Source organism: Leptosomus discolor, chromosome 12, assembly GCF_034619465.1.
Source record: "Leptosomus discolor isolate bLepDis1 chromosome 12, bLepDis1.hap2, whole genome shotgun sequence".
NCBI classification, from domain to species: Eukaryota; Metazoa; Chordata; class Aves; order Leptosomiformes; family Leptosomidae; genus Leptosomus; species Leptosomus discolor.
Window position 1 is genome coordinate 22,804,142 of NC_141402.1, and position 12,866 is coordinate 22,817,007.

The 12,866-nt window shown below is 47.4% G+C and overlaps 1 protein-coding gene across 1 annotated transcript in view; it reads right to left on the reverse strand.

Moving 5' to 3' along the window:
• Positions 1 to 2,797: 2,797 nt before the first annotated feature.
• LOC147414657 (uncharacterized) overlaps positions 2,798 to 12,866 on the reverse strand; it is a 78,944-nt gene continuing 68,875 nt past the window's right edge. The window contains exon 4 of the mRNA XM_086472022.1: positions 2,798 to 2,958. Coding sequence (XP_086328148.1) covers positions 2,798 to 2,958 — 161 coding nt within the window. The remainder of the gene's footprint in view (positions 2,959 to 12,866) is intronic.

A 12,866-nucleotide genomic window follows, 5' to 3' on the forward strand; every position in this document is an offset into this window, starting at 1 on the left:
ATATTTATTTTCTTCCCTTCTGCCAGTTCTAGTGCCCTAGTCAGGGCAATGATCTCTGCCTTTTGAGCTGAAGTTCCTATAGGTAGAGGCGCTAGTTCGATTACCTTATGGATGGTGGTGATCGTGTATCTGGCTTTACGGGTACCTTGTTGGACGAAGCTGCTACCATCTGTGAACCAGGAATCTTGAGCATCCTCCATAGGTTCCTCTTTCAGGTCGGGCCTGCTGGAACACACAGCCTCTATGGTCTCCAAACAGTCATGAATCAATGGCTCTGTAGTCGTGTCACTGAGAAAAGAAGCTGGATTCACAACGTTACTGACTTCTATTACAACATCATCAGACTCCACAAGGATAGCTTGGTATTTCAGGAACATAGATGGAGAGAGCCAGTGATTTCCCTTTTGTTCCAAGACTGCAGATACAGTGTGAAAGACCATTACTGTCATCTTCTGGCCCAAGGTGAATTCCCGGGCCTCCTCAATGTTAAGTATTACAGCAGCCACCGCTCGTAGGCACCCTGGCCAGCCTTTGCTCACTTTGTCTAGTTATTTGGAGAAGGAAGCCACTGCCCTCTTATGGGGTCCCAGACGTTGGGCCAGGACTCCCAAGGCTACACCTTGTTTCTCATGAGAAAAGAGCCAGAAGGGTTTGGTAATATCTGGTAACCCCAAAGCTGGAGCTCTCATGAGTTCTTTTTTAAGGATGCTAAAAGCATTTTGAGCCTCTTTTGTCCACGCTAATTGGGTGGGATTATTCTTCAAAAGTTCGTAAAGAGGCTTTACTATCATTCCATAGTGATAAACCCACAACTGACACCAACCTGTCATTCCTAGAAGGGTCCTGAGTTCTTTTACCGCCTGAGGTGGTGGGGTCTTGCAGGTAGCTTCCTTCCGTTCAGTCCCCAGCTCTCGCTGTCCTCCAGAGATCTCATATCCCAGGTAGGTTAATTGCGGTTAAACCATCTGGGCCTTCTGTCGAGAGACTCGATATCCATTTAGTCCAAGAAAATTTAACAGGCTTAGAGTCCACTGGATACACTCCCATTTTGTCTCGGTTGCTATTAATAAATCATCTACATACTGCAAAAGAGTGCCCTTCTTAGTAGGAGGTTCCCATGCCTCCAATTCTCAGGCCAGTTGATTTCCAAAAATTGTTGGACTATTTTTAAATCCTTGGGGTAACACTGTCCAGGTTAGCTGGGTTTTCCTCCCAGAAGTGGGACTCTCCCACTCAAATGCAAACAGATTTTGACTTTCTTTGGCTAGTGGCAGGCAGAAGAAAGCATCCTTCAGATCTAGCACTGTAAACCAAATTTGGTTTTCTCTGAGCTTTGTAAGCAGTGTATATGGATTTGCCACTACTGGGTGTAAATCTTTGACAATATTATTTGTGGCCCTAAGATCTTGAACTACTCTGTATGTTCCATTAGGTTTCTTAACTGGTAAAACAGGAGTATTATATTCTGATTCACACTCCACTAAAAGTCTGTGTTGGATAAAATTATTAATTGGGCTCTCTATTCCTTTATGGTCTTCCAATCTCAGAGGATACTGCTTCTTACGGACGGGTGCTGCCTCCCCCTTAAGTTCAGTTACTATTGGGGTGGCATTTTTTGCTTTTCCTGGAATTCCTGAAGCCCATACTCCTGGATACACCTGATTAATAATTTCTTTAAATTCAGGTGTTACTTCAAAAGGTTTAACAAGGGTTATCTCATTCAAACTTAGAATTTCAATCAGCTGTTCCTCTTTTATTTTTAATTCCATGTTTTCTTGTTTAAATTCAATCCTTGCCTCTAATTGCTCCAATAAGTCCCGTCCTAGCAACTATTTGGGAGAATTTGGAACGTATAAAAATCTGTCTATTCCAATTTGTTTTCCCAATTTGAACTTCAGAGCTTCACAAAAAAAATGCCTTTTCCTGTTGGCCAGTTGCTCCTATTACATTAACAAAATCCTTACTTAGAGGTACCAATTCTTGATTTAAAACCAAAAAAGTCGCACCCATATCCACCAGAAATTCCATCTCCTCTTCTTTTGTCCCTAGCTTTATTTTAACCAGTGGATCTGCTAGGGTAGATGCCCCAGGTCCCCGTCAGTCCTGATTCATTGAGGCTGTGACTGCTTGCCCTTTCCCTGGCTTCTGTGGACACTCATTTTTCCAGTGTCCCTCCTTTCTACAGTATGCACACCGATTCATGCCTAACATACCTCTAAACCCTCCCTGACTTCCGCGGCCAATTCCTCTACCTCAGTTCCCAAAACTTCCCCCCCCCAGGTCCACCCCTATGACCAAGGGCTGCCACAGTTGCAACAGCTATAGTCTTAGACAACTTTTCTCTTTCCACCTCTTCTCTAGTTCTAAACACCCTCCATGCTTCTTCCAGTAATTTCTCGAGATCCCTTATATCTGGTTCCTTCAATTTCTGCAACTTTCTTCTAATATCCAGAGCAGATTGTCTCAAAACCAGAGTGACCAGCTGCCCTCTCCCATCATTTGAAGTGGGGTCCATGCTAGTATACTTTCTCACTGCAATTCGGAGCTGATCTAAAAATTCAGTGAGTGTTTCCCAGGATCCCTGTTTCATTTCATATAAAATTGAATAATTAATTGATTTGGGGATAGCATGTTCGATACCAAGTCTCACCCATTCCCTATACTTCTGGAGCCTTTCATATTGCTGGGGAATATTAGGATTCCAGTGGGGATTGTCCATAGGAACCTCTTGTTCCACAGTGGTGCCTTGGAGAACCCCACTAGTTATTTGTGCTCGTACCTGTACCCGGGCTGTATTTCAGATCAGTTGTCTCTCGGTTTCTGTCATTTCCCCTAGTAGCATGTCCACATCCTCCCAATCTGGATTTTGGTTCTTAACTATAAATTCAAATCTTTTTGCCACTTTTAGTGGATCATCCCTGTAGCACTTAGCTACCTCCTTCCAGATCTCTATTTCCACTGAAGGAAAGGGGGCTTTTACCAGGGCTGGCCCATTCGGCCTCAACGCTTGTCTCAAAGGGGCAATCATCTTAGGTTTTTCCCCACTAAATTCTCCCATTTTAGTTTTACTGCGGGTCCGTCTTCTGACAAACGAGCTTTCCCCTGATTCCGCCTCTTCCCCTATCTCAGATGGAGGCGGCGATGGGTACAACGGCTGGGGTAAGGGAGCGGGCTGATGAGGATAGTCCAGCTGCTCGGGTGGTGTTTCTTCATCTTCTTTTTCTCTGGTATATTTTAAGCACCTCTGTTCTACGCTACATGCCAAACAGCATCTCCTTAGTCTAGGCTGCTTTTTCTGATCTTTTTCCAAAGATAACACTAAAGGGTCTTGTGGTGCCAAATTGATTCCACGATCCCTCTGCCACTCAGGATGATTTCTTAAGGTGAAAAACGTATCAGCATACACCACCTCATCCCATTTATTTTCCCTTCTTAGGAAAAGTATTAATTGCAAAAGAGTACTATATTCTAGAGTCCCATTAAAGGCTATTTTTCTCCATCATCCAGTACATAAAGGGGCCACCACTGGTTACAATATTTTATCAGGGTCTTCTTATTTACCATGCTCCCCGGTGGGCCCCCAATTTCCCTCCAATGTGCTAATACGCACCCAAGGGGACTTTTCTTTAAAATTTCCCCGCTCTGTGAAGACCTGATCTTCCAATTTTCCAGCTTATTTTATCAGAGCTTATTGAGATACTAATAACAATTTAAAAAATCTTAGCTATGCAGCTTGCAGTTTTGATACCTTCACAGCCAGAGAGAAGGCTGTACCTTTAAAAAGTTTTGTCTGTTGTTTCACAGATATACATTTGTAAGAATTAGGACCACTGGAATTGTAAGAATTAGGACCACTGAACTTTATGTTTGTCTCAAACTTTTTGTACCTTATGGTTTTGGAAAGGAAGCAGAGACTCAAGTCACCATAGTGACAGACGTGGTAGGACCCTGGGCTAGATGACACGGCTTCCTGAAAATCTTTTTTTGTCGCTACGCGGTAACAGCTAAAGGCATGAATTTGTTCAGCTTATGCACTACAGCTCGCAAGCTGTGTAATGGAGGTTGCGTGGACTGCCAGCTCGTGATCGGCGCGTGGAAGCAACATGCCGCTGTTGGACTGGATCTCACCGCCTGACCGCAACACATCACCATCGGATTGGCCTGGGACTATGGTACAAAAAAAAAGACCCTCGGCAGCCTCTGGAGAAAAAAGAAAAGCAAAGGGAAGCAAGAGGGAAGCAAGAAGAAGCAGAAAGGGGAAAAGAGGAGCAGAGCAGAGCAGAGCTGAGACCTGCCTGCCTGCCTGGACTGAACCGCCGCTAGACGGGAAAAACCACCAGATGCTACAGATCCCCCGCGGTGACTATTGCAGCGTGCTCTTCTCCTTCTCTTCCTCCCTTTCTCCCTTTCCTTCTCCCTTTCTCTCTTTCTCTCTCTAAATAAAACTTTGTAATGGCGTTGACAATATATGGCCTCGTTTGTGCCTTAGTCTCTCAACGGGTATTCGAATCAGCAGCCCCAGTAAGAGTTTACCTCTTCCGGACTGTAACAACACTTGGAACAGTTCCCAGTTGCTTTGTCCGTCTCCGACCAGGCCCCTCGCGGGGTTATGGAACCGCAGATCGGGACTCCTCACTTGCTTTGCAGTAACACTGCGTCTCACTCACTCACGCATTCAAATACAGATAACCAGTTTTTGCACTACCACACAAGGAGCTCCTTTAGACCATTCACACAAAAAACCATGACACTCGCAACTAAAATTACCACAATAGCAACTATAGAATTAGGCAGATCCAGCATCATACACATGTCAGACAAGTTCCAATTCACGTAGTCAAATATCAATGCCAGTGGTCAAAATACACGTTAAGACCAATGCCAACCAGTGCACAGTGCGAGCACTGAGCAAATTACAGAACCAGACCAGAGTACATTCCAGATCAAGTGCTATGCACTATATTACCAGACGTATGGTGTCCATCATAGGACGTCTCCTACGTTTTACGGACACCTTCCAGAGGGTATACCAGAACCAGAACCAGAACCAGAAAGAATACCTTTTATGTAGATGGGCCTTGTCTGCCCCTGCAGCGAGCTGGGTGAGTCAGGGAGCCCCTCTGAGGAAAGGTCCCGGGGCGCGCCTAGGGAGTCCCTGTCCTCAGCGGCTCCTGCAGCCGGAAAGAGATCGTCCCATCTAGGGTGCCAACTGAATCTGGGAAAACTCACTAACAACTCAGTGTTATTCAGCAGGGATTCTTTATTGCGGCGCCGGGCAGCTCGGGGGATGGCTCCTTCCATCCGTGCGCGCCCAAGCGTTAGGATTCTTGCCTTATATTTACAGCTTTCATGTTTATCCATTACCTTTCTAAGAAAAGGTTGGGTTATTCTAATTATTTCCAGGAATTCATTAACATAAGTTCCTCTCATAGTCCTGCCTCAGTCCGCCCAAGTTACGCCTCCTTTGGGGGTCCTTGGTGGTCGTTGGGGATGAAGGTCTGAGTCTTCCTCAGGGTTGAACTTTTGAACTCGCCCTGTGGCGCATGCCCTGTCCCATCCTGGGTCTTTTCCAATTCACAGAACCAGCTCTTGCTCGCTGCCCTCCCTGTCTCTCCTGCTTAGTCCTTTGTGTTCCTTGAGCCCCACAGTCTGACTGGAGGATTCCACCTGGTGTCCTTCGCTTGGCAGATTCTGCTTCATTCTTATCTTTAAAGTATTAGATAGTCCACAATGGATCTATGCATAAAGGTTAGTACAAATCGGCCTCCCTCCCTATCTCTAAAGGCTGGTCAGCAGTTCTTTTCTAAAAGCCAGTTTTCTAAAAGCCAGTTTTCTAAAAGCCAGTTAGCCATTCTTTATTACAGGATGATAGGGGGCCTCCGACAAGACAAGAAGGGTTATTACTGTAAGAAAGTTTGAGTGAGACTCCCAAATCAGCTTTGGAGGTCTCAAAGGGTGGAATTGCTGTAAGGAGCCTCAGGCAGGAACACCCGCAAGGACGTTTTGCCACCTGGACTGGCACATCCTGGGGGAATGCAGGTAAACCACCAGGATAAGGGAACTGAAGAACCTGCAAACAGGGCGGTGAGATGAGAAGCCCACATATGGAAGACAGATTTCATGGAAAGGACACCAAAAAACACCTCTTCAATGGCCACCAGAGACCACGGGAGACCACCAAAGACCCCATGGAAGCACCTCAGAGACCTAGGCCACATGTGTAATAACTATGCAACTATGGTAATTAGTTCCAGGAAACAGGATGAACATGTCTAAACTTTCTGGGAAATCCAACGCCTGTGTCTGCAACAGGGGATAAAAGGTTTGGTATCCAGCAGACCCCAGTGCAGGTGTAAACTAGTTGCTTCGGACTAAACTGGATTTCAGCATTGGTGACATCCTGATCCAGTCAAGAGTTGCAGAATTCTTTTGCAGATCTGCCCAAACGTGTGTCTGCACGCTCAGCACCTGCAGTGCAGACACAGCCCCAGTGCACCACAGTAACTCCTTGTTGTTCCCCCACTGCATCTGGGCTCTGCCCAAGAAGGAGGCGTTCTCTTCACCAGGGCTGCGGTGGGTGCAGTCCTTTGCTGCTAGTTCCCATCTGGAGCAGCGACCCTGCCACTTGCTCACCCGCTAAGGCAGATACCGGCACCTTACGAGAGTCATACATGAGGAGCCGAGAGGCTTTTTCCCCTGTGGCTGTGCTACAGATGGAGTGAGTAGCATTGCCTCACACTGATAGGAATGGTGTGACAAAAAGCCATTGCCTTTGTGCACCTCAAGCTCAGAGGTCAAAAACCTCAGCAGACACAGACACCAGAGACTTGCATGATTCATGTTTGCTGTGTCGACCCACTTCTGACCCAGACAGCTTTGTGTGATGGAGAATAAGGACAGCGGCAGCTCCCTTCCACTCGCTCAGCTGAGGGACACCCCCAGCCCCCCCTACCCAGGGCATTATCATCACCCGCTTCTTAAGCAACCAGTTGTGCTGCCATCAAGGGCAACAACCAAATTCTCCCTGACTTCCGTGGGAGCAGCAGCAGTGCCTGTACCTGATCCCTGAGCCTACGGCTGGGCTGGACCAATGACACACACAACGGGCAGCAGCAAAAGGGCCTGACTTTCAAAACACAACCTGCCACTATTGCCTCATGTTTGCAATGGTGTCACACCAGCCCCAAGTATCTGGGAGCCCTCAGCGCAAGCAGGGACTTCAGGTGACACCCCTGGGCTCTTGGAGGTTGTGCAAAGGGAGGCGGCAACTCCCTCCCCAGGCCAAGCTCACCGATTCAGGGCTGGTCTGCTGCTGCTTGCCTGCATGAGCGCATTCTTCCCGCTTGGCTCTGCAGATACTGAGGCTGCTCTGGGTCTGCGAGGGCTCTGCTGGGGCTCAGCACCAAGCAAGGCTGGGCCTGCTCTCACCTCATATTTCTCTTGCAGCTTATTCACAGGGTGAGAAGGAAGACACTCTTCCAACTCAGTTTGCTTCACCTTGGAAATGGATGAGGCAGCAAGGCATTTTAGGTCATTACCTCTCTGTCTTAAGCCCTGTTTCATCTTAAAAATGAATTAAGGAGCCAGAAAGCAGAAAGAAGACAAACAATAAATTTTTACTCGAGGGACTGGGTTGGGTTACGGTTAGGGTTAGGTATAGTTTTTGTTCTCACTCCGGTGCCAAGCTGGCATGAGAGAAAGCCCCCCTGAAGCACTAGCAGCTGCTGTTCTGAATCGCTTCTTTTGCTGCAATGTCAGGCTGGACAGAGGACGGGCTTTCTTTAAAAATGGATGCTTCCCAAAGGAAAAAAAAAAAAGAAGCGAACCATTACTTTCCAAACTTAGATACTCATGGGCTCAGCAGTATCCTGCTGGTTACCAGGAATGTGCAGAAATGGGACTGGGGCGACCACCTGCACCTGCACCTTCAAGTCCAGTCTCTTGCTGTTACAGGCCAACATGGCCGATCATTCGATTAATCCATTTCTCAAGGTGTCTTCAGCTTGCTGGCATTGTTGCCCTGCCAGTGCTCTGGGAATGCTGCTTGCTGTCCCAGGGCTTTGCTCCTTTCAGGAAACTCAAAATACTTACTGAGGTTCCTGTTTTCTAAAGACATTTTTAGTGGTCAGAAAAGGTGAGGGGCACAAGCCATTCCTCAGGGAACACCAGTTCCTCTAGGAAATGTTTATCCCAGTGGTGTTTAGGCCCATGTGTTCTTCTGAAGGCCGCTGAAGTAGAGAGAAGAGCAGGGAGACAAGTGACAGAGCACTGATGGACTCAGCTCTGGGTTGCTGGGATAGCAGTGTCTACCACCCCATCCCCTGCCCCTCCTGTGTTGGCTGGCACCTTCACAGCAGGGACAGCCAAGGGGCACACGGTGCCACCCCCTATCTGCCACAAAACCTGGCACCAAACCTGCAGTAGTTTTCATCTACTCGACTATGCCAGGCAACAGAAGGAGTCGGGACAAGTCCCGCTCAGCCATCCCTGTTCTGCTGGCAGAAACCTCTAAAAGTGGGGCTCAGCAGCAGAAACCTCTAAGAGTGGGGCAGGAGGGACAAGCCGGGGCCCCTCTGATGCTCACAGGGAGTCCCCACAGCCCCTTCCTTCCCACCGCCAAACCTCTGACTGCTTGGCTGGGACCGATTTCACTGCGTTCCTCCCTGCTCATCTCTCGGCATACACCAGTCCCCAACCCCATTTCAGGCCTCTGCACCTGCTATCGTTCCACTGCAGTTATTTTGTCACCCTGTAAAACTGAACATACTCCCAAAATACAAAATAGGGCCACAAAAATGGTCAGAGAGATGGAACACCTCTCCTGTAAGCACAGGCTGAGCGAGTTGGGGTTGTTCAGCCTGGAGAAGAGAAGGCTCCGGGAAGACCTTCTAGCACCCTTCCAGTGCTTAAAGGGGGCCTAGAAGAAAGATGGGGACAGACTTTTTAGCAGGGCCTGTCGCAATAGGACAAGGGGTAACGGTTTTAAACTATAAGAGGGCAGATTCAGACTAGATATGGGGAAGAAATTTTTTACTGTGAGGGTGGTGAAACACTGGCACCGGCTGCCCAGAGAGGTGGCAGAAGCCCCATCCTTGGAGACATCCAAGGTCAGGCTGGATGCGGCTCTGAGCAACCTGATGCAGCTAAAGATGTCCCTGCTCACTGCAGGGGGGCTGGACTGGATGGCCTCTAATGGTCCCTTCCAACCCAAACCACTGTAGGATTCCACTTGTTTTTCATCTGAAAAGCACCCAGAGTGGAGACTAACACGAGGGGGCTCCATCTGATGCCTTCGAGTTCAGCTGATGACAAAACCAGGACACAGCGCAGCTCTTTCACCTGCAGCCGCTTCGCGTTTTACCGGCAGAAGGTCCTGGGCAGACCCTCGCCTGCCCACGTCCACCTCCAGGCAGCAGCTCAAAAAGGCCCGAAACTCAGCGGACAGTTGCTCGGGGTTCTGCAGCTCTGGTGTCCCGTTGGTCGCTATCAGATCCATCGCCTAGAGTGACAAGAAACACAAGACTCCACCTGTTTCTTTCTTACCCAGAGCTGCTCATAGAGAGCCTGTTTTTTAAGGTCCAGTCTCCAGGGCCAGTTTCTTCCCTGGCAGAGGGTTAGAGATGATTTTTCTATACCTACAAAACAAACCCCGATGCAGCCACAGCTACTCCAACATCAACGTGATCTTGCCTCGACAGCTGATTGCAGTGGCTGACCTCATTAATAGGAACTACATCAGCAAAAGCACAGTTTGCTTCTCCATGCATCGACACCAACTTTACTGGCTATTTTAAAGAGTGAATTTGGTCCAGCTGTATTATTTCAAAGGATGATTACATAAAATGCATCCCTGCAGTGCTCACTGCTCCCTAAAGTACAGCTTCCTTAAAACAAACCTAGTCCAGATTTTTGCTCTGTTCTAGATAGAAATGGTAAATGGATGAAATAAAAACTAGATCCATCAGCTTATTCCTTGGATAAACAGAAGCATTTGGAACCTCATTTCCAACACAGACATGTAAGCTGTATGCACAATTTTATTAGGAAGAAAAAACACTATTGGGCAGACAGGAGCCACCTGCAACTATGTCAGCAGTCTCCAAATTCCAGATCAGCAAGTCTTCCTGACAGACCTCAGGCCAAGGAATTAGAACAGAATTTTGCAAAACATGGGGCGAGCATTATCCGGGGCAGTTCACTTGGAACCAAGGTCTCACATGCTGAGAAGCTGGACAGATGAGTTCATTCTGCTTTTGTAAGACGTTCTTTAGAAACGCAAGACAAACGTTTTGAACTGTTTGCACCTAAACTTCCAGTATATGTCCCAAATATACAGCAATAATAATGGAAATAGGCCTAGGAGTCTTCCATAAAAACGTCTGCCATGGCAAGAACAGCTCTGCGCTACTGGCGTTTAAAGAGACCGTGGCCAAAGGGACTTTGCTCTTATCCTCTTAAACACAGAGGAAAATTTCCAGGCCTAAAAAGGCAAATGAACTATCCTAGAGTAAAAACAATAAAAGGAAGTTTCTCTATTTTTCCCACAACAGAAGTGTCACAAAATCAGTCCTGTCCCGTCCCTCTGCAGCTGCCCTCAGGCACCGGGCACAGTGGTGAGCCGGAGGGCCTGTCCTCACTGCGGTTAAATGGTGCTGCCCCAGGGACGTCCCTTCTCCTGCGGTAAAGGAACACAGCACCCATGTCAGCCTTGGGAATTTTATTCCAGCTCCATTCACCTGGCTGTGAAACAGGAGTGCCAGGACAAAGGGAGCTCTTTCAGCTGCTCCTTTCTTCACAGAACTCCAATCAGCAGAGTCATCTGTAGCTGGGTACTGCACCTTTTAAACAGTTCTACGACCACAGAAAAAGATCTAGGGGAAGCTGAAGCACCTTCTTGACGTGTCTCTTTTGCTTTCCTGTGATCCAGCTGGCAGAGAAAAACAAGGACAGTACAAAGGAAAGAAGTGTTTGCAGTAGCTGCAAAGGGGCAACAAGCTCATGGATTTCTTTAACGTACCCAGAAACAAGAAGGGATTTGGCATACAGCTGCAGTCTGTGAAAATGAGACCCTAAAGTCATCCAGGGCTCCCACATACATGACAGAACAACATACAGATGATTTAGAAGCCTGAAACTGTAGAAGATCCACAGCATTTGGAAAATATGCTATAGGTTTGAAGAAAATTGATGCAGTGTGGTTAATAAAGGAAAAAGCAAACAGAAATGCCTGGGATTTGGTTTGTTGGGTTTTCTTAAAACTGGAACTGGGGAGGTCTAACCAGCGTTTCAAAGGATATTTATCGCACCAGTATTTGTCCCTCAGGCCCCAGGCATACGCCTGGTGGAAGGAAATCCCAGTGAGAGAAAACAAACACTGTCACAGAAATATCCAGGCCACTCTTGGCTGGAAAATGGTTCATTCCTGTGAGTTCTGCATCGGCTGGGAAGAACCTGAGCGACAGGGGATGCGTTTGCTCTGCACATGGAAAACAACAAACGCATCGACATTAAGCCTGGTTTTAACTCTATGATTAATGATCCTTTAATGCCCTTATAGTATATTTCAGTATTTCAATCCATGTCGGTAATGGAAGCTGCTGCGTGCCTTGCACTATTGAAACAAGCATTCAGAAAAATGTGAAAGAGCATCCTTTGGTTTCCAGGCTTCGCAGAACTCCCTGGATGGGGTCTAAATGTGACTATTAAACCCAACACCTACTGTGTGCCATCAGCTAAAACCTGACCTGCAAACACAGGCCTTGCTTATCAGCTCTCCTGTCTGGATGCAGCTGAGAGCTCTCGCTGCACTCTGTGATTCCACACACAACAGCAGAGGGATCCTGTCCCTGCTGGGGATGATTCACCTTCATAAAACCAGCTGGGAACTGGGGAACTTCAGGCGGTCCATCACAAGCTGTTCACTGTTCCCAGCTCAGGGGCAACAGCCTCTGCCCAAGACTCCAGGAGTGAACACAGACGGGACCAACTCCAGGTGCCTGATTTTAACCTCCTGCAGGTTGACTCAGACACCTGAAGATGTCTTGAAGCTCCAAGTGCTGATCTCAACTCCCGCAGCAGACGAGGCATGTAGGGAGAAAAAGAGCATCTCAAATAATCTGGGCAAGGGCAGGAATCGCTGAATGTGAATTTGATCAGAGATAAGAAATCCAGTTCCCTTCCTCACAGTTGACCTGAGGCTTCTCGAGGAGCCCTAATCAACAGTTGAGGTTAAGGAAGCTGGGAATTTTCAGCCTGTAAACCAGGGACACAGGCCTACTGCCACCCTGCCAGCTGCGGTGCACTCAGCTGACTCAGCATCAGGCTGAACCCAAACCTGTTTGCTTCTTCTGAGATAAAAGCCGAACCAAAAAGCTCACCCTGAAACGGGCAGCTCAGATGCAAACCCCAAGCCTAAAGGTGAGCTAAAGCCTGAAACAAAAAGCTCACCCTGAAACAGGCAGATCAGACACAAACCTGAACTTTAAATATGAAGCTAAAAGCCGAAGCAAAAAGCTGACCCTGAAACAGGCAGGTCAGATGCAAACCCAACTCTAAATTTGAAGCTAAAACCCAAACCAAAAAACTCCTCCTGTAAGGGAAGGGGCTAAGGAAATCTTGGTGAAAACATTATTGCTTAATGATGATCTAGATTAATGTGTAACCCAAAGAATCAGGCTAATGGATACCGCTTAATATTTTGCTGACTATTGTACAAACTAGTTGAAGCAAGGAATGTTGTGGCCCCTTACAAAAGACAATTCCTGATAAACTCACAGAATCACGAAGATTTATGGCTCCACACAAGGATAGTTCCTGATAAGAACCTGGGGGATGCCTCAAGAACCGACTGAAACCAACCCTACGGT